A 23,741-nucleotide genomic window follows, 5' to 3' on the forward strand; every position below is an offset into this window, starting at 1 on the left:
GTGAACGCGAAAGTGGATTTTGTCAGTCAGTATGTTTGTATGTTTTTTTTTTGGAATTTGAAGCACGTAATTTCGATGGTAAACAAACAAACAGTCTAGCCCTAATTGAAAGTTTCCCAATTTGTGATTTTATAGATTGGAGGACTTTCACAGTTAATCAGTACATATGTTGGCCGAGAAATAATTGAACAATCATTGGTGCATTCTGTACTTTTTTCCCTCAATGGACGAAACTGATGGCGTAGGAGGTGCGAATTCGGTACGCACACAAGCGGTGGTATTTTAAAACCAGAACAATTCCAGAGATATCACCGCAAAAAAAAACCACAAGCGGCAATAATAATAGTAGCATTCTTAACCACTGGTGGCCATAGGTGGTGTAATTCAGTTAGTTAGAAGGGGGCTGCACGATATTGATGAAACAGTACTTTCATGAACTTTTTCCGATCTGTTTCGGGAGAAAAAGGAGTTCCTGGAGAAACTCTGAAGGAATTCTGGATAAATTCTAGGACTTTTGAAAAATTCCTGGAGGACCTCTGGTGGATTTATCGGAGGATCTAGGAAAATTCTCGGAGTAGCTCTTGAAGAATCCCTAGGAGACTCCGGAATATTGCTGAGGATTTACTGGAGGAACTCCGATAAAATTCCTGGAAGAACAATGGTGGAAATTTGAAAGAATTACCGGTGGAGATGCAAAAGAATTTCCTGAGGAAATCTGTAGGAATTACCGGAAGAACTCTAAAGAAAATCCATGTGAAACTCCGAAGAATATGCTGGAGGAACTGCTGAATGGTTTTTTGAGAATCTCTGAAGAAATTCCTGAAGGAACTATAGAAATGAAAGAATTCCTGGATAGGGTTACCATCCGTCCTGATTTAGCAGGACATGTCCTGATTTTGAGCTTCTTTTGAGGTGTCCTGATTTATTTTTCACATTTCAAGTTTTGTCCTGATTTTTCCTGCTTGACGAACAATGTGAGATGCCTGAGATATTTTGAATTAGGAATAGCTATCCTAATACCCAAAAACAGCTATTATGTTCATATGGCATGGCAAAATTCATGTTGTGTTTTGTGGTTCAGAAAGCGATTTTAGCTGTATAGAAAGTTTGGGATGCGTTTCATACTGTATCACAACACCTTCAGGTACAGTCGACGTTTGACGATTCTGATGTTGTCAATAGAATCTTTTGGGCTCGTACTAAAACACAAGCTATCATTTTTATGTATTTTTACAGAATTCTATCGCTATCAGAATAAAAGAGATTCTCACATTATTTTGGCATTTTTTTTTCAAACTCAAAGGACTACCAAATGAGAAAGCTTGTAGGATTGTTACCATCATTGAAGATGTTTGTTCTCCATTTGCAATTTCAGTGGATTTTTTTTTATGTGTTGAACGTATTATCACTGCGACCATTTGATTGATTTCAGTGGAGTTAATGTTGATAAAACCATGACCGAAACTACAAAATGAAACCAGGAGAGCACGACCGACTATCATATCGTTTCTGGGAAGATCCTTAACGAATGTCGCTCAGAATAGTGTGGAAAACACTGTCGGTTTAAACTTCCATTGAAGATCTTTGCCAGATCTCTCCTATACATTTTGGTTAATTTTCTTTTGGAGATTTATAGCGAGATGTTCGGCGAATTATCACGAGATCTCAGTGAAAACTTAACGAAAGCTTCTTTGTAAAACTTCTTTAAATATTCTTAGCAGATTCTTGGTGAAACCATGATTCAAAGAATCCAAGCGGAATTTGTTTGAATGATTTTTAATAAATCTCTGAAAAGACTAAGTGGATTTTGTTTAGTTATTTTTCAGATTCCATTGAATATATTTGGGGGGGGCCCAGATAGCCGTAGCGGTAAACGCGCAGCTATTCAGCAAGACCAAGCTGAGGGTCGTGGGTTCGAATCCCACCGGTCGAGGATCTTTTCGGGTTGGAAATTTTCTCGACTTTCCAGGGCATAGAGTATCTTCGTACCTGCCACACGGATATACACATGCAAAAATGGTCATTGGCAAAGTAAGCTCTCAATTAATAACTGTGGAAGTGCTCATAAGAACACTAAGCTGAGAAGCAGGCTCTGTCCCAGTGGGACGTAACGCCAGAATGAAGAAGAAGAAGATTGAAAATATTTTTGACATTCTTAAGCTTGTTTAAGTCGATGCCGCGCTTCTCTTGTCATTTTTTTTCGGACATCAGCAGACAAATTACGTGTTTGTTTGTTTACAATTATGCGCTGATCAATCCTTTATCGATTCACACCGACAGGCTTGTTAAAAGCTTTTTGGAAACGTTTTTACAACGCTCTCTTGTCAGTGTGACTATTGTCGGCAGCCGCATTCTGTTCGGCAGCCTCATTCTGTTCGGTAGCTTTCGCATAACAGCTGCAAACGAATCACTTCGGCAGCTCCAAATCAGCCGCATTTTGAGGCGTGTTCATTTGAATTGCTGACATCTTTGGCGAAATTGTTTGTTCCGTCTCGGAAATCTCGTTAGCGGGTAGCTGACAGAACGAAGAATCATCAGAATGTTTTCATTGGTGTGTTTTGATAGTAAAATACTGTGTATTTGGCGTTTGAAATTTGGTTGCCGATAATAGTCGCAAGGTGCCGAACCCGAAAGTCTCCCTGAGATTCAATGAGAATTATCAATTACAGGACAGGTTCCTGTAAATAGACTAAAACACCGCCAAATGTTCAAAATGTTAAGAATAGAACTAATGCTACTTTAGTATTTAAATATTATGTTTCGAATTATAGACAAATTGGAATTTACACAGGAGAAAATTGTGAAAATTGCATAATGTCATGATTTTGAATCTCCTGGATATGGTCACCCTATTCCTGGAGGAACTTTTAGAGAAACACCGAAGAAATTCCTTAAAAAACTAAAAACTGAAGCAAATCTTGGAGGAAATCTTTGAGGAATGCTCGGAGTTACTCTGAAGAAATTCTTGCAGGAGCTCTGAAAGAATTCCCAGTAGAGCTCTTTAGGATATCCCAGTGGATGTCTGAATTCATGAAGGAACTCCGTAGAAATTGCTGTAGGAGCTCTGAAAATATTCTTGGTGGAATGCACGAGGTTCCACTGAAGGAATTCTCGGAGGAACTCTGAATAAATTCTTGAAGAAACTCTTAAGGATCAATTTCTGGAGGAACTCCGGAGAAATTGTTGAAGGAACTCCGGAAGAATTGCAGAGGTAGTCATGGGGGAAATCCGGTAAAAAAATCCTGGTGGAACTTTGAAGGAATTCCTGAAAAACCAATAGAAATTCTCAAAAGCAACTATAAAGGATATCCAAAAGGATTGCCGGTAGAACTCTTGAAGAACTTCGGAGGAAATGCTAAAAACCAGAAGAATTTCTGAAAGAACTCCGGAGGAATTTCTGAAGCAACTCAGAAGGAACAACCGGTGAAACTCCGAAGGAATTTCCGGAAGAACTTTGAAGGAATTTCTGGTGAAACTCTATAGAAAATCCTGGAGAAACTTCAAAGGAATTCCTGGAGGAACTATGGAGCCATTCTTGGAGAAACCTCCGATGCGTTTCTGAAAGAAATCCAGGGTTATTGCTTGAGGAACCCCGGAGAAATCTCTAGAGAAGCTATCGAGGACATTCGAAGGAATTCCCGATGGAGCTCCGAGAGAACTTTCCAGGCATTACTAGATTACAGCCAGAGCAATCGCTTGAGGAACTTTAGATAAATTTCTGGTAGAACTCTCCCGGTTAGAATTCCTGGAGGAAATACACGAGGAACTCTAGAGAAATTCCCTGAGTAACCCTGGAGAAATTTTTCGAAGAACTCTCGGAGGGAATGTAGGATTTTTTTTTGAAGAAACTCGTGAAGAATCCCTACTGGAAATTCCGAGGATTTCCGAAGTAATACTAGAACTCTGAAGAATTCTTGGATAATCCATGATGGATACCCATCGGAATTCTCGGTGGAGCTCCGAAGGGATTTCCGTAGTAACTACGGTTGAATTCATCTCTGAAGCAATTCTCGGTGGGCTCAGAAGTACTTAAATTTAACTTCCGGCAAAAAATCTTAAAGAATTCGTGAAGGAACTCTGGAGGAATTTCTAGAGGAACTTGGCAGGATTTCCTGGAGAGACTCGAAAGAAATTCATTGAGGAGCTTTTGGAAGAACTCTGGAAGAAATCCCTGTATGAATTGAAAAAATACCGGAGGAATTTCTGGAGCAAATCTCCGGAAGAACTCCTAGAGAGAATCTCGAAGGAATTGCTGTAAGAAATCTCTGCAAAAATTTTTGGAGGCAATCCGTGGAAGACCCCGTGGTGGAAATCCCATGAGAAAATTCTGTAGGAAAATCCCGGAGAAATATCTGTAGAAATTCCTGTTGGAAATCTTAAGAGGAATTCCTGAAGGATATCCCTGAATGAATTCATGGAGCAAATTCCCGGTGGAATTCCTGGAGGGAATCCTGGAGAACTTTTGTAAGAAATCCTCGCAAGAATTCCCGGTGCAAATCCCATGAAAAATTCCAGAAAGAATTCCGCGGAGGAATTTATGGAGCAATTCCTGATAAAAATCTCAAGCGGAATTTCTGGATGAAATCCCCGAATCCAGTAGAAATTGCTGTAAGAAATCCACGCATAAATTTCTGGAGTAACCCGAAAAGAACTTCTGAACGAAATCGCTAGAGGATTTCGTTCAAAAAGAATTTCCAGAAGGAAATCCCCGGAAGAGTTTCTGGAGGAAATCCTCGGAGATGTTTCTGGTCTCCAGTATAATTAATTTCTGAATAACAGTTAAATCAGCTGAACTTTGCTTGAAAGTTATTTGTTCAACATTTATTCAGCAAAAATGTTTATCGTCGAAGAAATCTCCAGAGCAATTCCTGGAAAAAAAAATCCCGGAAGAGTTTTTTGGACAAAATCCAGAAAATTTTGTGGAAAAATTCCTGGTGCAAACCTCGGGTGAATTTTCTGAGAAAATCCTCGAACGATTTCTGCAGAAAATCCCCGGATGAATTTTCTGAAAAAAAAAACTGAAGGAATATCGGGAATAAATTTCTCAAATACCCGAAGGGATTCTTATACGAAATCTTGGAGAAAATCCCCGGAGAAATTTCTGAAGTTAATCATCGAAGGAATTTCTGAAGGAACTCCTGAAAGAAATCCATGGAGGATTTCCTGGAGGAAATCCTAAAAGGACTTTCTGGAGGAAATCCTAAAAGGAATAAATTCTGCACGAGAATACATACCCAAAAGGATTCTTAGAACAAATCCATGGCGTTATTCTTGTAGCACCTTCCTTATTTAATCACCCTTTTTTACTTCGTAGACTTTCAAGCTTCACACCAGCTTGACTGTTTCAGGGATAAAAATCCGAACTGGTAAACAAACATGTGTCAAACCAGATTTGGAACAGTTCAAATCTTGGTCCAAATCCAATCAAAAATGGACCAGGCAGTTAACCTGTTCCAAAAAAAAAAAGACCAGAGAACTGGTATAAATTAAAATTAGAACATTATTTGCAACACCGGTGCAAGCTCCAATTTTTAACATGGTCCAAAAATTTGGACCAAATCAGTGATTTGGACCACCGGTGAGGATGTCCAAAATATCTTCAGAAGCCTAAACATCGGCTCCAATACCCAACATGTAAATGAAATTCTGACTGCACTTCTTGAAAGTACACATTTATACTAGCAAATCCTTATTTGGGTTTTGAAATATTAATTTGGTGTTGGGCCCTTTCCTTTTTTCAGCTTGATTTTACGCCTATATATTATTATCAGTGCTATGTCACCAAAGTTCATTACGAAGAGAGGAAACCTATAACAAAATAAGGATAAATTTTAGGTTTTAGTAAGGTTTTTAATTTTTCGGTCCAACCTTATCTTTCTAATAATCCATTCAGTCTAACAAACTTCGACATAACGTGCTTTGGTTTAATGACCTAACACCATCATAAATTATCTGGATTTCCTCAATACAACTTTCGAACAAACTGTTAACTATATTGTTCCGCGTATATAACAGTTCTATCGATCGTTGGCATACTTTCGGAGATTGATACGAAAGTGACGTTACTTATTGGATTTTTCGCGCCTAATCTCGCATACCTCTAATTTGCCCAAGTGATCCTGAAGTCAGATTTCTGTGCCAATTGTATTCTAAATTTCTAAGGTTTAACCACCGCATGACTTTATTATTATGAAAATATAAACAAATTTTCAACTTCTATTTATTTCTCTCGTCACTCGCTTGCGATTCAATCCATCTTGTCATTTTATTACTTTCGATACTTCCTTTCACCTGAGTATAGGTATCGCATTCACCGAATAAAGCTAATAAATTTTCATAACAATAAAGTCATGCGGTGATTAAACCTTATAAATATGAAATAATTAGGGGAACATGGTCCAATTCGGGCCTAGTAACAGTTTTTTGGCCATATCTTTTCAGCACGATGAACGGCATGAAAAGTTTTATGTTTTCGTGAAAGCGCAATTAAGCGCGCACATTTTTCTCTCAGAGAGTTTTGTGATAGCTCCTACCAGAACATAGCTAGACATGTTTGAACCAACTTCTCCAAAAGGTCCGAATTCGACCAACCCTGTTCCAATTCGGACCCACCATGTTCTAATTCGGACCACCCTATATTTCATCGTTATTTGCAATGTTAGTAACAAAATATAACTCAGATTTGTTTGGTATTAAAGCTTATTGAACTTTTTCTGCAAGCGCAAGCATAAAAAATAAACTCAATGTGTGAGAAATTTCAAACTAATTCGAGTCAGAACAAGCTCAAATGAAATATGAATTTCATTAAAAAATATATAAGAAACTTGTTCAAAATTGGGTACAGTCAACTCTTCCTGACTCGATTTTGAACAGATTATCGTGTATGGGAGCTATCGAGATAAAGTACACATAATTTCAAATTTTAGAGCTTTTTTTTTATTTATTTTGACAAAATACATATTGTAAAATTTGTTGAATATTGTAAAATTTTCCACACATTAAAACTTTGCTATGAAATATCGGGTTGAAAAGATGAACATGTATGGGAAACTGAAACAGACAACAAACAGACTCGAAGTCTCGGAAATTCAAGTTTTGAGAAGTACCTACTTATATTTATGGATTAAAGTACACTATATTGAAGGGACTGCGCTTTCCTTCAAGCTTGTGAACAAAAACACAGTAAATCGGATGAGGGATAGTTGACTGAATTGTTCTTATATAGTACTCGTAAACGTTTTTAATAGCGTATTGCCAAACTATTTTGGATAAAGCTTGGCTGTGGTATTGATGGAGATGCTTTTCAAGTAGCTGATTTATTGATTCCTTTAGTTTTTGGTAATCTACCTCATTTCTTAGATTTTTTGCGAAGCCATTTTCTTGACCGCAACAGAAACAAAGGCACTATTAATCAATATTACAACTTCTGTGATTTTCGATCGAGTCGGGAAGATTTTCACGGGGTGGAACTCTTAGAATAGACTGAGTACACGTTGAAAATCAAGAGGTCCGTATTGAACCATATCAAAAGGTCCGGATTGGACCAACACCCATTTTGAGATTTGAACTCGTTGAGCACAAACGGTGCATAGACATATCAAAACCATATGGTCAGATGAAAGCTTAGGCTAGGGTGATTCGATTATGAAATAACACAGAGAGATTGGAGAATTATTGTCGCTTATAGAAGCTTGGAAATAACGCCAACCGATAGTACACCTGAGCACTTCAAAACAATAAACTAATATAATAAGGAAACGTAATAACTGAAAGGTGTCAAATTTATTGTGTTTGATCTAAGCCAAACGGTGAGCAGAAAAACGGTACCCACGATCTTTACAGTAGCGCCAGTATTGAGAAATGCTTGATGGTCCGAATTAGAACAGGGTCCGAATTGGACCAGGTTCCCCTACCTTTGTTTAAAATTAAATTAGCGCCTTTCCGCACGATAATGGACCAGATGTTTACCTTGCAAATTACATTAGATAAATACTGGGTAATGCATTTGCAGGCAAATATTTATTGATTTCAAGTCAATATACGATCCACTGAAAAGAAATAAGCTATGGCAGATAATGCCGAACATGATTTTCCGGCAAAACTAATGACATGCTGTATGCAGCGCTGGATTATTCTAATTCGGGTTTTTGGATTGCAGACGAGGTGTTATCTTCGGATTGAAGCAAAGAGGCATACTTTTGAACATACTGGTCAAGGATGCTATTAGGAGATCTGGCCTGCCACAACTGACTGGCCATCTAACAGATCAACATGAGTAAAATAAAACCTGGTAACATGTTTCGGACGGAGCGGTCTAGAATACGGCTTCTATTTATATCTCCCGCCATTAGTGAAATTTGGGAAAGTTCCTTAACGGACGGATAAAAGTGAAATAAAACTAGCATTTTCATTTACTCAAAGATTGCAATACTAAAATGGTTTATTTAGGTAGTCCCAATGATAAAACTTAATCTAGGTTTACATAAATCGTTTAAATGTCGTGACAAATAATTGCTTTAAAGTAGCTCTAGAGTAGTGGAAATCGAAAACGGAAGCTACGCGGTTGAAAATTCTCAGCAGACCGGTGATTCCAAGATTTGCACTGTAGTTTGTGCGGCGGAACTGAATCCTAAAAAGTGAATGGTTTCGCAAATTTCGGATTCTCGCTTGAAACGGTAGATATCTCAGAATAGCAGGACAATCTATACGCGCCGACAATACATCAGAAATACACAGAGCACACGTAACGCTTCTTCGGCACCTTAAAGTGTCCAATCCAATTAACTGGCAGCGATCTTTGTAGGGTGGGAGTTCAAAACGGTTTTGCCACGCTAGATTCCGCAAAGACCAACGAATAAATCTGCGTTGAACTCTTTCAATCCTATCAGATCCGTTCAGATAGCAAGGGTTCCAAACAGCTGATCCATATCCTAGCACTGAACGGACCATAGCGCAATACAGGGATTTCAGTCAATACACGTCTCTAAATTCCTTCCCTATCCGAAAGATGAGCCCAAGATTCCTGGACGCCTTTTCAGTTATGTAGGATACATGTACTTTCAGGCAACATGTTGGAGTCCAGTATAACACCAAGATCTTTCATACAGCTTTCTCTGCTTAACTTTTCGCCATACAAACTGTAATCGTAGAAAACTGGGTTCTGACTTCTAGAGAAGCAAACTACTGCGCACTTCTTAGCATTCCAAACCATCCTATTCAGATCACACCAATTTGCAAATATGAATAACAGCTAAAACAACATAATCATGTATCTCTTGTCACATTCAGCAAGAAAAAAAAAACTTAAGAATCATAAACGTTTCCGAAACTATAGTATACCAAGTAGCCAGATAATTATTGTGAAAGATTGTCCTAATTATTTCTTATGGAAGCTCTGGATTTCCTGTTTTGATTACTTACATTCGAATTGAAAACAGGTCAATTCTAATTAACTTATATTAAGTTGTCATGAACTTTTGGAAGTAGTCCTAATAAAAAAACTTTTAAATATCGCCTTTTTATAAATTAAAAAAAGCGTATGCTTGACAATAATGTAAGGTTTGCCGTTGGAAAACTGTCTGCTGCTTATGGTAACAATCAGTCAGATAAAAATAAAACAAAACTAAACAATGGGACGTTCCTCTCCTTGAAACCGCCCATGTAAGCTTAAACTGTATCGCTTCGTCATCGACAGACCAAGCCAAAAAAAAAGTGTGGTGACATGTATGGCAAATATTTTAATTAATTTATGAATATTTAATATAGTAATGACAACGATTTGGAGGAATTTAAATTGATTTTTGCCCGGTTTGAGGAATGATAATCCCTCTTTAACGACACCGGTGTGTATCCTCGTTTGGAATGCTCTTAATTAGCCGGATTCAGGGTGGTGACAGGACCGAAGCTCACCGTGTACATTCCATAGTTAGAACCGCACATTGTTCAGTGACTCCCTCGCGAGCTGTTTTTCGCTGCCCGAGGTTACAGTTCTCATATTTGCAAAAAGAACCGAAAAATTGCCGCGATTTATTTTATGGTTTCTGTCTGAGTTGGACCAAGAATTCTATTATAATGGTGCTCCGTGCACTCGGATAATGTGGTTCTTCATGAGAAGATGGGGGGTTTCATATCAACAAGTGACTCCAATAGAAATATTTTTGTTTTTGTTTCATTTAACCTAGATGACAATTGTGAGAGTCGTGCAGCTCGAAGTTTCTCCGCTAACGACGATTGCCATTGAGGCTGCCTGCTGGATGGTTGGAAAGGATTCACGTATCGTTCAAATCTCGGAAATCACAAGCCCCATTTGCATTAATATGCTCCATATGCTTCTATTGCCACAGTCAACGGTAGGTATGCACGTAGGAGAAAGTCACATTCATTGTAATGTGTCTACCCTACCCCATGAAAAAGGATAATAAGCTCAAGTCAAGTGAAAATATTTAAAAACAACGTAAAATCTGGAATGAAGCGTACCTACCTGGTAGCCATTGATGCGGGTCTTGCTAGCATGCCTACCGATTTAGAATTGTGTGACTGATGCAATGTGCTTGGTAGAAGGTAAGTTTGTACTAATCAAAATCGAAAGTTTTCTTTCCTTTTTTTAATTCTTTATTAGTATCATTCCAAATATTTCATTCATTTCTTACATCTAGGTGTTCTGTGATAGTGACGACGTTCATCCTAATTTGGTAAAACAAATTTAAGCTTTTGTTAACATTTTGTTAACAACATATTACATTTCGTTTGCCGTAGCAGTTCACATTTTTTACAGATGAGTTGATTTCACCTTCGTATAAGAGAAAGAAAAAGAAAAAAAAAAACGCTTTCAATTTACTTAACCTATGTATGTAACGCATTAATCGTGGTAATAGAAGATTGAAACGATTTTGGCCTGAAATGATTAATTATTTTATTTGACATTTGTTCCAATTATTCAATATTGGATATTCTATGTAACTCATTGCTACTAAACCTGGGAGGGAGCTTCAGAATTATTTTCAAAATTTTATTTTGAATTCTCTGAAGAGCTTTCTTCTTGGTATTACAACATTTTCATATAGCATGAATCCTAGGTACTTATCTTCATGTGACAAACATGTCTACTTGAAGGTTTCAAATAAAGAGCTTTTGGTTTGTGTGGGAATATTATTAGTTGAGTTTTGGAAGCATTAGGAGAAATATTCCATTATTGCAAGTACGAAGAAAAAATATCCAAACTTTTTTGCAATCGACTACAGATGACACGCAGGCTTCGTCCTTTCGCGGAGAGGCCTGTGTCATCTGCAAACAAGGAATTTTATCATCCTTCATACGACAGACGTCCTTAGCGTGAGAAGAATCTCCGCAAATCATGCATTTTTGTTAAAGTGAACGAAATAATATTCTTGAGAAAGCCCTTTTCGACGAATGCCAGATTTTCTTTTTCATAATGATTACATGGACTTGGGGCCCAGATAGCCGTAGCGGTAAACGCGCAGCTATTCAGCTAGACCAAGCTGAGGGTCGTGGGTTCGAATCCCACCGGTCGAGGATCTTTTCGGGTTGGAAATTTTCTCGACTTCCCAGGGCATAAAGTATCATCGTACCTGCCACACGATATACGCATGCAAAAATGGTCATTGGCATAGTAAGCTCTCAGTTAATAGCTGTGGAAGTGCTCACAAGAACACTAAGCTGAGAAGCAGGCTCTGGCCCAGTGGGGACGTAACGCCAGAAAGAAGAAGAACATGGACTGGGGAAAACCAAGTTAATCATTTATTACATTTTTGATCTATTCAGATGACTTATAGTTACTTGAGAGACCTTTCAAGAAGACCTTGAAAAAACGTTCAGTTTTGTCGTCATTAGTAAAAAAAATGTGCTTCTTCTCATCAACATGTTTGAGAAAAAGTTCGCGATCTTCAAAAATTTTCGGCAATACGCGCAGTCTCCTTTCTTTGCGATTTGGAAGGAAACCTTGATTCCTCTAATGGAGTTTAAGAACTCCTGCCTAAATACTCCAAATTTGAAACAACTGATCACGATAGGCGGCACTCTTTGCTTCCTCACTTGAATCAAAGAACCTTGCGATGCAAACTTTTTTTATTTCGCGCCTTAGTGCTTTCGCGTCTTCAGTAAAGGCTTAGAACGTGTAAAAATACGACATGTTGTCGAAGACACCAAAGTTTTAGGATTTCAAATAACAAAGCTAAAATATTACTAAATTTTTACGTTTTCTGTGCTATTTACGTTAAAATCGCTAAATGTCATGCATCACTCATATTCGGTAATATGCATTTGCTGTATGAGGAAAATTCTTGTTTTTAATTGAAAATGTCATTTTTTTTTCAACAAATAAAGTATGTATGAAGAAAAACGTCATTCTGAAATCCCTGATGTGAACAAATTTACGTCTTACCAAGCTCTGCTCGTTGTACAAAGATCGCAAGGGGACCTAAGAATAAGTTACTTGTAAAATTATCCTCTTCGCTCAGGAGTCAGCAAGTGGGTGAAAGGTATTTTAACGGTGGATAAATATTGACAAAAGTCTGTAGAGCTATTCACCTAAAGGCATATTCATTGCAACCCTTCTGGGCTGGGTATGAACGACAACCCCCTTTTGCGATAGAACCATACAACTGAATCATTCATGATTCACGGTTCCAAAGCGGAATGTCATATGGGATGCATAGGACGAATGAATGGCAAGGACTGCTCAATTTGCCAACAGCAAAAAAGCCACAATGAGTACTTTTGTACAATTGAATGCTGATATGTAGCTGCAACGGGCTGCACATACTTGTTGCGAGATGCAGTTTAGCTAATTAATTCATCGCAATATGGAACCAGAGACGGCAGCTAATTGACTCATTGCGAAAACAAAGCATTACCGGTGAATCAACGACAGGGGTACATAAATACAATTTTTGCCCGGTAGGCAAACATAGCAAATAACTGTACGTTTGTCAACATTTGGATGAATCGCTTACCGTACCACTGATGGATGGGTGTTGATAATTTGATGAGTCGAGACTATGCGTACCGTCTTCTTCTTCTTGGCATTACGTCTCCACTGGGACAGAACCTGGTTCTCAGCTTAGTGTTCAATTAGGACTTCCACAGTTATTAACTGAAAGCTTTCTTTGCTAAAGTTGCCATTTTTGCGTTCGTATATCGTGTGACAGGTACGATTATACTCTATGCACAGGGAAATTTCTATCACGAAAAGATCCTGGACCGACCGGGAATCGAACCCAGACGCCTTCAGCATGGCTTTACTGTGTAGCCGCGGACTCTAACCACTAGGCTAAGGATGGCCCATAAACGCAATACATGATTGCCCAAAAATGTGAGAACCAGAGTCTTAAAGATTAAACATAAATTCAATCACGATTTTCTCAATTGGACCCTGGCTCTAAGCCCTTTTGGAAATTATCTAATATTTTGAAAAAGCCTTAGAAGCCAATACCGGCATTGAAAAAGGAAAACAAATTATTACTAACTAATTGCAAAATAGATCAAAAACTTGCTATGCAGTTTGGAAGCGCGCACAATTTTAATTTAGGACTTACTAGTCCAATTGAAAAACAAGTTACTTAGGACTTCGAAAATATTCTCAATCAAGGGAACGTTTTCTAAAATGCCTTAAAATTCAATAATATGAAAGCTCCTGGCGATGATGGAATTTTCTTCATCCTCATCAAGAAACTTCTACAAGGTAGCTTATCATTTTTAGTTGATATATTTAACAAATGTTTTCAATTAGCATATTTTCCTGACAAATGGAAAAATGCTAAGGTTGTTCCAATTTTAAAACCAGACAAAAATCCTGCAGAAGCTTCTAGCTATCGTTCAATCAGTTTGCTTTCCTCCATCAGTAAACTTTTTGAAAAGGTTATTTTGAACAGAATTAAGGCCCACATCAACGAAAATTCAATGTATGCCAATGAACAGTTCGGATTCCGCCATGGACATTCGACCACTCATCAACTTTTACGTGTAACAAATTTGATCCGTTCCAATAAATCTGAAGGCTATTCTACTGGTCTTGCTCTTCTAGACATAGAAAAAGCATTCGACAGTGTTTGGCATGAAGGTTTGATCGTAAAATTAAAAACCTTTAATTTTCCAACATACATTGTTAGAATAATTCAAAGTTATCTGTCAAATCGTACACTTCAGGTTAATTATCAGAACTCCAGATCTGAAAGACTTCCTGTAAGAGCTTGTGTTCCTCAAGGCAGCATTTTGGGACCAATATTATACAATATATTCACATCTGACTTACCTGAGCTACCTCAGGGATGTCAAAAATCCTTGTTTGCGGATGACACAGGCCTCTCCGCCAAAGGACGCCTGTCATCTGTAGTCGATTGCAAAAAAGTTTGGATATTTTTTCTTCATACTTGCAAAAATGGAAGATTTCTCCTAATATTTCCAAAACTCAACTAATAATATTCCCACATAAACCCAAAGCGCTTTATTTGAAACCTTCAAGTAGACATGTTGTCACGATGAGAGGGGTTCCAATAAATTGGTCAGATGAAGTTAAGTATCTAGGGCTCATGCTAGATAAGAATTTAACTTTCAAAAATCACATTGAGGGCATTCAAGCCAAATGTAACAAATATGTATTTTTTTTCCTATCTTTATTAACGAAATTTTTAGCCCTGGGCTAGTTCATCTCGGGACCAACGGCTTTACTTCCGGGATGGGATTCGATCCCAGGTCCTCGGCGTGAGAGGCGTGTGTTCTAACCACTACACATTGAGGGCATTCAAGCCAAATGTAACAAATATGTAAAATGTCTCTATCCCCTTATTAATAGAAAATCAAAACTTTGTCTTAAGAACAAGCTTTTGATATTCAAACAAATTTTCAGGCCAGCCATGTTGTATGCTGTACCAATATGGACTAGCTGTTGTAATACCAGGAAGAAAGCTCTGTAGAGAATTCAAAATAAAATTTCGAAAATGATTCTGAGGCTTCCTCCCTGGTATAGTACCAATGAGTTACATAGAATATCCAATGTTGAAACATTGGAACAAATGTCAAATAAAATAATAAATAATTTCAGACAAAAATCGTTACAATTTTCAATTGCCACGATTAATGCGTTATATGTTTAGGTTAAGTTAGGTTAAGTATATTAAAAACGTTTTTTTCTTTTATAAGCAGGTGAAATCAACTCACCTGTAAAAAAACTGAACTGCTACGGCAAATGAAATATAATATGTTGTTATCAAAATGTTAATAAAATCTTAGATTTGTGTTACCAAATTAGGATGATAGTGTTGTCTAATAACACAGAACACCTAGATTTAAGAAATAATGAATGTAATGTTTGGAATTATACTAATAAAAAAAAAACTAACTAATTGCAAAAAAGCTCAAAAACTTGCTTTGCAGTTTGGAAGGGCGCACAATTATAATTTAGTACTTACTAGTCCAATTGAAAACCAAGTTCCTCAGGACTTCGAAAATATTTTCAATCAAGAGAACGTTTTCGAAAATGCCTGGAAGACTGATTTGGAAGAAGTGAGAACTATTACTAAAAAAATCAATAATATGAAAGCTCCTGGCGATGATGGAATTTTCTACATCCTCATCAAGAAACTTCCAGAAGGTAGCTTATCATTTTTATTTGATATATTTAACAAATGTTTTCAGTTGGCATATTTTCCTGACAAATGGAAAAATGCTGAGGTTGTTCCAATTTTAAAACCAGACAAAAATCCTAAAGAAGCTTCTAGCTATCGTCCAATCAGTTTGCTTTCCTCCATTAGTAAACTTTTTGAGAAGGTCATTTTGAACAGAATTAAGGCCCACATCAACGAAGATTCAATTTTTGCTAATGAACAGTTCGAATTCCGCCATGGACATTCGACCACTCATCAACTTTTACGTGTAACAAATTTTGTTCCAACAAATATGAAGGTTATTCTACTGGTCTTGCTCTTCGAGACATAGAAAAAGCATTCGACAGTGTTTGGCAGATAGCCCCCCAAGTAGCACTGGTAACAAATGCAATGGTAACAATGAAAAATAAAACAAATTACATTGCCGTTGCATTTCAGATAATTTGTAGCATATCTTATTGATGATTTTCAATTTTGGTTACTAAACTATTACATTGTAACTTACACTTTGTTTACATTACATAGGTGTTGCATTTTTACTTGTATGTAACTTAACCTAGAGCTGTCAAAATGAATAAGTTACATTGAAATTGAATCTGTGGTTGCAAAGAAACAAATATCACGCTAGGTTACATACAGATTGCTAAGTCACAGGTGTGTAACAGCATGAAGTTTGTTTACCATTTGTAATAGGGGAAGGGGTGAAAAAATGAACATGATGGTAATATGAACACCAAACTTGTTACGAATGAACAACAAAATTCAATATTTTTTTGTTACGCACGGATGTTTTAGAGCATAAATAAAAGTGTTTTTGTTGAAACGGAGATAAATTGAAGTCAGAACGTAATTTTAGGTACGGAAGTGTTTTTCAATGAGGAGAATATCGTAATGATATAATGTCCAAGCAGAAACCTTTAGAACTGTTTTCGAAGAGATTGTAATCATTCATAGAAGTTTTTTTTAGGATTGTGATAAAAAAATCAAAAATGTTTGTTTTGCTCATGTGTTTTACCACCAACATAAAATGAACATTTCCATAATATTTTAATGACGATGAAAGTATGTGAAAATTTGGCTGTCTTAGTCTTATTTCGTGTCGCTGCGTTAATTAACATCTCCATTGTTGATGTTGTGCGATAGAACTAGTTATAATTAATAAACAAATTAATAAATGAAAGACAATTTTTGCGAGTAGACATATTACAGAACATAATTACATTTGTAATGTTCTCTTTACTACTTTTGTGGGGAACGCCAATCTTTGAGTCGATGACACGGAATGACGAGAATTCGTTTAAGAAGGCAGGATCCGTCATCAACTCGATAATTTTTAAAAGCTGTTTTTTCGTTCAAAATCATGAATATATTCATGTGTTAACTCTATTTTATTCTCCATCCGAAACAAACAAATTTTTTTAATTGATTTATTAACCCTAGAAATACTCAAATGAATGGATGTTGTTTCTACTATTTGATAGCGAACATATTTGTATATCCGATTATAACAAAAAAGCATGTTTTTCACATCTAAATCGCTATTTTCCTTATCATGGGCATGTTACCCTCAGTCCCTAATATTGGCACAAATTAATCAATTTCTAAATTCTATTCGTTGTTTCATCTCAGGACGCAAGATTGCATTACTTCCTAGCGTCTTGTAGTGAAAAATTGAACCCGCATCTTGTCACCTTTATTCACAAAAGAGAGGATCGATGAAGAGAAATTGATCATGCGACTTGCGCCCTTATTATAGTACACGCTTGAATTTGCCTTCTTTCGAGCTATTTGAGCACGTCACAATTCATGTGCTTTCTTGGACGGAGCATTTAATTTTCATACTCTTGTAAGGTTCCAGTCAATTGGCTTAGGGGATTTTTGCACATTATATGATGATTTATCGCAAATTCATCGTTTTTCCCATTAAAAGCAAGACGATATCCTTTAGGTGTTCATTTTAATACCCTTTCCCCTATTGACAGCAGTGTGATTTATAGGCAGTTTCAGTAAAGTTACACAGCAGTTTCAAAATAACATAGGATTTCTGGGTAACTAATATGTAACAAACGAGTAACTTGCTGACAGTGACCAATACTACATGTCAAAAATTTTCATACGTATTGTGAATTTTGATATAAGAACTTTACTATTTTATGACTAGTTATTGTATTCATAGATATTTTTCCAGTGATTAATTAAAATTGTTGAATTTACAATTTGCAGCCTCTCCAACAGCTTTTTAATAGTTTTCATCATTTTAGATTTGCTGTCCTCAAACAGTTAGTCGGAAGTGTTTCTGCAGCATGGTGAAATTAAATGGCGATTTATGATAGGCAACCCAGAAAATCCAACTGCGGGACACGAAAAAACGTGATTCTGGAATCACAATCTTCACAAACAATTAATTTAACACTGCTGATTTGAGTAACAGTGTCAATTTCCATTTTTTTGTGACAGTTCTAATGGAATAATATCTCAACAATCCAGGTATCATGTGTTATTCAATATAAAATTATTATCTATTTTATGAGCGCGTTAATTTTGAGCAAGTAAAATCATTGATTTCACCACAAATCCAAATCGGCATGTTAAATCTATTATGTACTAGTGAATAATTACGCGTTCGAAAATCATACTTATTACTTTTATTGACACTCAATTCTAAAATGGTTGTTCGGTTCCAAAACTGTCAGAAAATAACAACAACTTCAACATCGTTTCATTTATTTTGTCACAGGAAAACCCATGCGTAATCAACAAATTACATAGCAGTCGCTTGTAAACTTCTTATGTAACAAACGAACAAGTTACATAAGGCTCGACTTTTTGCGCTTTTTCGGTTACATAGCAGTATTTTTCCGTGTTGCAAATGTATCATATTGTAACTATTGAATATGTTAAGTAGCCGTTGCTGTAAGCTACTTGTAACAATATGTGCTGCTTGGGCCAGATAGCCGTAGCGCGCAGGGGCCCAGATAGCCGTACCGGTAAACGCGCAGCTATTCAGCAAGACCAAGCTGAGGGTCGTAGGTTCGAATCCCACCGGTCGAGGATCTTTTCGAGTTGGAAATTTTCTCGACTTCCCAGGGGATAGAGTATCTTCGTACCTGCCACACGATATGCACATGCAAAAATGGTCAATTGACATAGAAAGCTCTCAGTTAATAACTGTGGAAGTGCTCATAAGAACACTAAGCTGAGACGCAGGCTTTGTCCCAGTTGGGACGTAACGCCAGAAAGAAGACGAAGAAGTGTTTGGCATGAAGGTTTGATAGTAAATTTAAAAAACTTTAATTTATCAACATACATTGTTAGAATAATTCAAAGTTATCTGTCAAATCGTACACTTCAGGTTAATTATTAGAACTCCAGATCTGAAAGACTTGCTGTAAGAGCTTGTGTTCCTCAAGGCAGCATTTTGGGACCAATATTATACGATATTTTCACATCTGACTTACCTGAGTTACCTCAGGCATGTCAAAAATCCTTATTTGCGAATGACACAGGCCTCTCCGCCAAAGGACGATTGCAAAAAAAGTTTGGATAGTTTTTCTTCACACTTGCAAAAATGGAAGATTTATCCTAATGCTTCCAAAACTCAACTAATAATATTCCTACATAAACCAAAAGCTCTCTATTCAAAACCTTCAAGTAGACATGTTGTCACGATGAGAGGGGTTCCAATACATTGATCAGATGAAGTTAAGTATCTATGAGCCCTAGATACTTAACTAGATAAGAATTTAACTTTTAAAAATCACATTAAGGGCATTCAAGCCAAATGTAATAAATGTTGTATCAATAAAATTGGGTTTAAATTATTTGTAGACGACTCTACTGGATTTCGGTTTGAATTGTTGTTCCTCGATTGTATTGAACTAGAGAATAGATAGTTAAGTACGAAGCGAGCGACAGATCGATCGTTGTGATCTGATCGCTAGAATAAAAGTGATGTTTGAAATAGAACATGTTGCGTAATCGTGTATCATAATCCGAACTTATTATGGACAATTGGGGAAGTAATACCGGGATCCCAACATAAATATGTAAAATATCTCTATCCCCTTATTGATAGAAAATCAAAACTTTGTCTTAAGAACAAGCTTTTGATATTCAAACAAATTTTCAGGCCAGCCGTGTTGTATGCTGTACCTGGTATAGTACCAAGGAGTTACATTCAATGTTGAAACATTGAAACAAGGTGTCTGGGTTCGATTCCCGGTCGGTTCAGGATCTTTTCGTAATGGAAATTTCCTTTACTTCCCTGAGCATAGAGTATAATCGTACCTGCCACACGATATACGAATGCAAACATGGCATCTTTGGCAAAGAAAGCTCTCAATCAATAACTGTGGAAATGCTCATAAGAACGCAAAGCTCAGAAGCAGGCTCTGTTCCAGTGAGTACGTAATACCAAGAAAAAGAAGAAGAAGAAGAAGAAGAAGAAGAAGAAGAAGAAGAAGAAGAAGAAGAAGAAGAAGAAGAAGAAGAAGAAGAAGAAGTTATTAAAGATGGGAATGATGGAATTCAATTAGTTTCCAAAGATTAAATTATAGTAAGGTCTTTATTATTTGAAGATCATTTTAACAGATAATCGAGTTAAGGGCGTAAGTTTGATAAATAAGTGCGTATAATATTATCTCAGTAGTTAGGATAAGGATTGTTGAAGATTAGATTAGATTAGATTTTTAACTCAACAAACAAATGTTAAAAATATCGTTGTGGTTTCTTTGCTAAGAAACTTCTACTCCGAATAACATAAAAATCGATCGATATTCGGAAAAGTTATAACTATTTGCTGTTTTTTGACAAAAAAAATCGGTCTATTTTTCAGCGCACGGAACGAAATCAAAATAATATATTTTTAATATTTTCATACCAGGGTGTAACTAGGCTTCTCCTTAGTACCTAGAGTGTATTTTTCTGAAAACATAACTTTACCACTGTTAGAATGTATTCATGCCATTGTTATTTTTGTTCACTACATTTCAATTCTTGCTCCACCGGAGGGGCAGAAATTTGTTAAGGAAAACAATTTAAAAACTGTTATAACTAAAAATGGGTAAATGTTTTGACATTAGTTTGCTCAAGTTTCTTTCTTTAGTTTTTTTTTTCCAGAAATATTGATTATTCCACAAAGGTCGCCATCAGTAAGGTGACCTTACACTATAAGGTATGTAACACAAACATTCAAATTGTTTGAATATATTTGTGATTTTTATGTGTAAGGAGGGCTGCGTGGGATAATATGCACTGTCGGAACAAATTGCATCTTATCAATTTCAGTAATATTAACAGCTTTCGAATGAAAAATACTACTCAGATTGATGGAACGTCGTAAATTGTTCACACCCTTAATATTAACTCATTTTGAATAAAAAACTAAGGATAAAACAACTGATGTAACTTTCTTGATCGTTTAGATTGTCGCTTCGAAAGTGGAACTGTATTTGAAATCTTTAGAAAACTTCAATCATTAAACAGATGTTTAAAGACTGAGTAAACTGTCGAAGAGATGATTTGGCGATATGATGATTCCTACTTCTCGAGGAGAAACGAATTACTCGCAATAATCTATATTTTGGTACCATATCATAACAATGTATTGTTCAGTTATCAATACCTCGATTTGGTGCCATTGAAAAAAAAGGTTTGAAACAATTCAAAATTCTTCATTGAGATTTTCGGCACCTATTTAGGATTGCTTGAGGTATTGAACTCCTATTGAAACATTTCGCTTATATATGAAAATCCATCATGTATTATTTTGGTACTACAATACCTGATATAATTATCAGTTTGATGTTAGTAGAATATACATAGAATATTATTTGGGGATATTCTACTTCTTATGTAGGTCTCATTCGTACCTCATTTATGTTTTAAGTATTGGAAATTATCAGGCAGGTATGACATACCATGAGTTGGTTTTCAGAAACAATTTTATTATGCACGGGTTTACATACATTTTCTGTAGAGTTTTCGATTGAGGCAACACGCACTTGAATTAGTCGGGGCCAAAATAAACTAGAATCGTGAATGTTTAGATACTTGAAGTCTTTGGTATCTGTATCGTTTTGGAAGCGAAAAGCGTATAAAATTCGTATTTTTTCGATAAATGAAATTAACACGATGGTGCAACTTGCTCCACTGTTGAAATGCATCATGCATCACCTTTATTTAGGTGCATCCTGTCCCGGATTAACAATTACACTACGGAACGTATTTTTGTCTCAAGCATCAAAATATTTCTATTAACTTAATTGGATTAGATCACTCAAAAGTTTGGAAAGTCAGTGTTTAAATTTTACGTGAACACTCATTAGATCATTATTTTATATAACAAAAAAAAATTGTAACGTGCTGGTAAAAAATGGTATCAGATTCATTAATCCAAAATTTACTAGAGAGATGTAATTTGTTCCATGAGACACGCAAAAACGTTATTTATGTAACGTTGTGTTATTAACGCAAATTTGCGTTGGCGAAGTTTAAATCCCTACAATTATTTTATAAAAATTCGCTCAACTGGATTCGTATATTGGAACATTTTACATAGCTTGATCTTCATTTCATCACATTTTTGTTAACTGGGTGTCCCTATTAAATGCATACTACAGTGTCAATTTCAACTTACCCATTGGAAATAATGATATCGTTGCACTCACTAATGCACCAAATAATACTGAACAGAAGCACACCATACACAATCATCTTCCTCCCAAGGCCTTCCATGGACGATTTGCTTTCTGTCGCACTGTTGTCTTACGAAATATCTTCTTCAAACATTGAAAACACCCCGAACTCCGAAATCGAAAACTAATGCCTTCGGTTCCCAAAATTCAGCGATTATCACCATCACTACTAGAGCAACGCACCGACGACGAAACACTGTCTATTCTCGACCGTACACCAGCGCCGAATAATCTTCCTTTGGTGATTTTGTCATGCTGTCGATGATCGCGTAATGGCATGATTATTGCTGTGGAATTCATATCACCCTGCGCTCATGTGTAGCACCAGAACGGAAATTCAGCTTCAGCGCCGTGAGGATAATGTGCAAGGATAACACCGGAGTCACTGTTCACTTTTAGTTCTTGTCATTAGAATCTTTGGATTGGATTTTCAGGTTACGTCTACCATTGCACAGTGGTCCAGGAATCAGTTTTACGCGGAAAGATGCATTTTGAGCTTTAGAATGAAACATTAGACAAAAACGGTCTTCTACAAAATTGTTTGTATTAGTTAAGCCCTTTGTTTGGTGTTATTGAAAATTAGGGTGGACCACATTTTCATAGAAATTGTGTAACTAACTTTATTATTTGTAGAAATTATATTATACATGCTTCAGCAAAGTTGTAGACCATTCAATTTAAAGCAACTTTGCCAAAAAAAGTTTTTTTGTATCTCTTAAATTGACCGATTTAGAGCTTTTTTCCTGCAGTGGCATAGGGTGGTCCGAACAAAACTGGTTTTCTGGCTCTAGAGTTTTCAATTCAAATTTCTCATCAAAGTAGTCTATGAGACACTTTTAAAGCTTTAAAAAATGCGTAATTTGGTGAGTGAAGAAACTCGCTATCTCCTTTCGTTTAGGAGTTATTGTTGTTTTTCTCTCAAAAACATGCCTACTTTGATTGTGAATATCTCTGATTGGGGCAAACATAAAAAATATCTTTTGACGGCATTCAAAAGACAAAATGAAATTGTACATTATATCAAAAAATTACAGATGTGTTATTTTTGTAACTCTAATAAAATGCCTTGAAAAACAAAGGATTTCAAGCAGAAAAACTTCAATAACTTTTGAACTAAAATAGATATCATCAATATTTTTGCATGAAAATTTGCGTTTTGTCATGTTCTTAAAGTCGTTCATAGACGACTTTGACGAGTAATCTGAAATAAGAAAGATAGGGCTCTAAAACTATTTTGAAGATTTTCATAGTATGTATTTTTTTATTATTTTGCATTTTGAGCCTGAAAATGAAATTTTAGACAAAAATGGTCTTCTACAAAATTGTTTCTAAAAATGTAAGCTTTCATACTGTGTCATTTGAAACTAGGGTGGTCCACAATATCACACATATCATATAATCAATTTTTTTTATTTGCAAAAATACT

General features: G+C 36.3%; 1 protein-coding gene across 1 annotated transcript in view; it reads right to left on the reverse strand.

Moving 5' to 3' along the window:
• The window catches only part of LOC5573817 (protein Wnt-4), a 34,840-nt gene extending 12,081 nt beyond the window's left edge, over positions 1-22,759 (reverse strand). Inside the window, exon 1 of the mRNA XM_021847306.1 lies at positions 22,258-22,759. Within this exon, the coding sequence (XP_021702998.1) occupies positions 22,258-22,355 (98 nt within the window). The 5' untranslated portion in view covers positions 22,356-22,759. The remainder of the gene's footprint in view (positions 1-22,257) is intronic.
• Between the last annotated feature and the right edge of the window lie 982 nt (positions 22,760-23,741).

The sequence above is a fragment of the Aedes aegypti genome, chromosome 2 (assembly GCF_002204515.2).
Source record: "Aedes aegypti strain LVP_AGWG chromosome 2, AaegL5.0 Primary Assembly, whole genome shotgun sequence".
In the NCBI taxonomy this organism is placed as follows: Eukaryota; Metazoa; Arthropoda; class Insecta; order Diptera; family Culicidae; genus Aedes; species Aedes aegypti.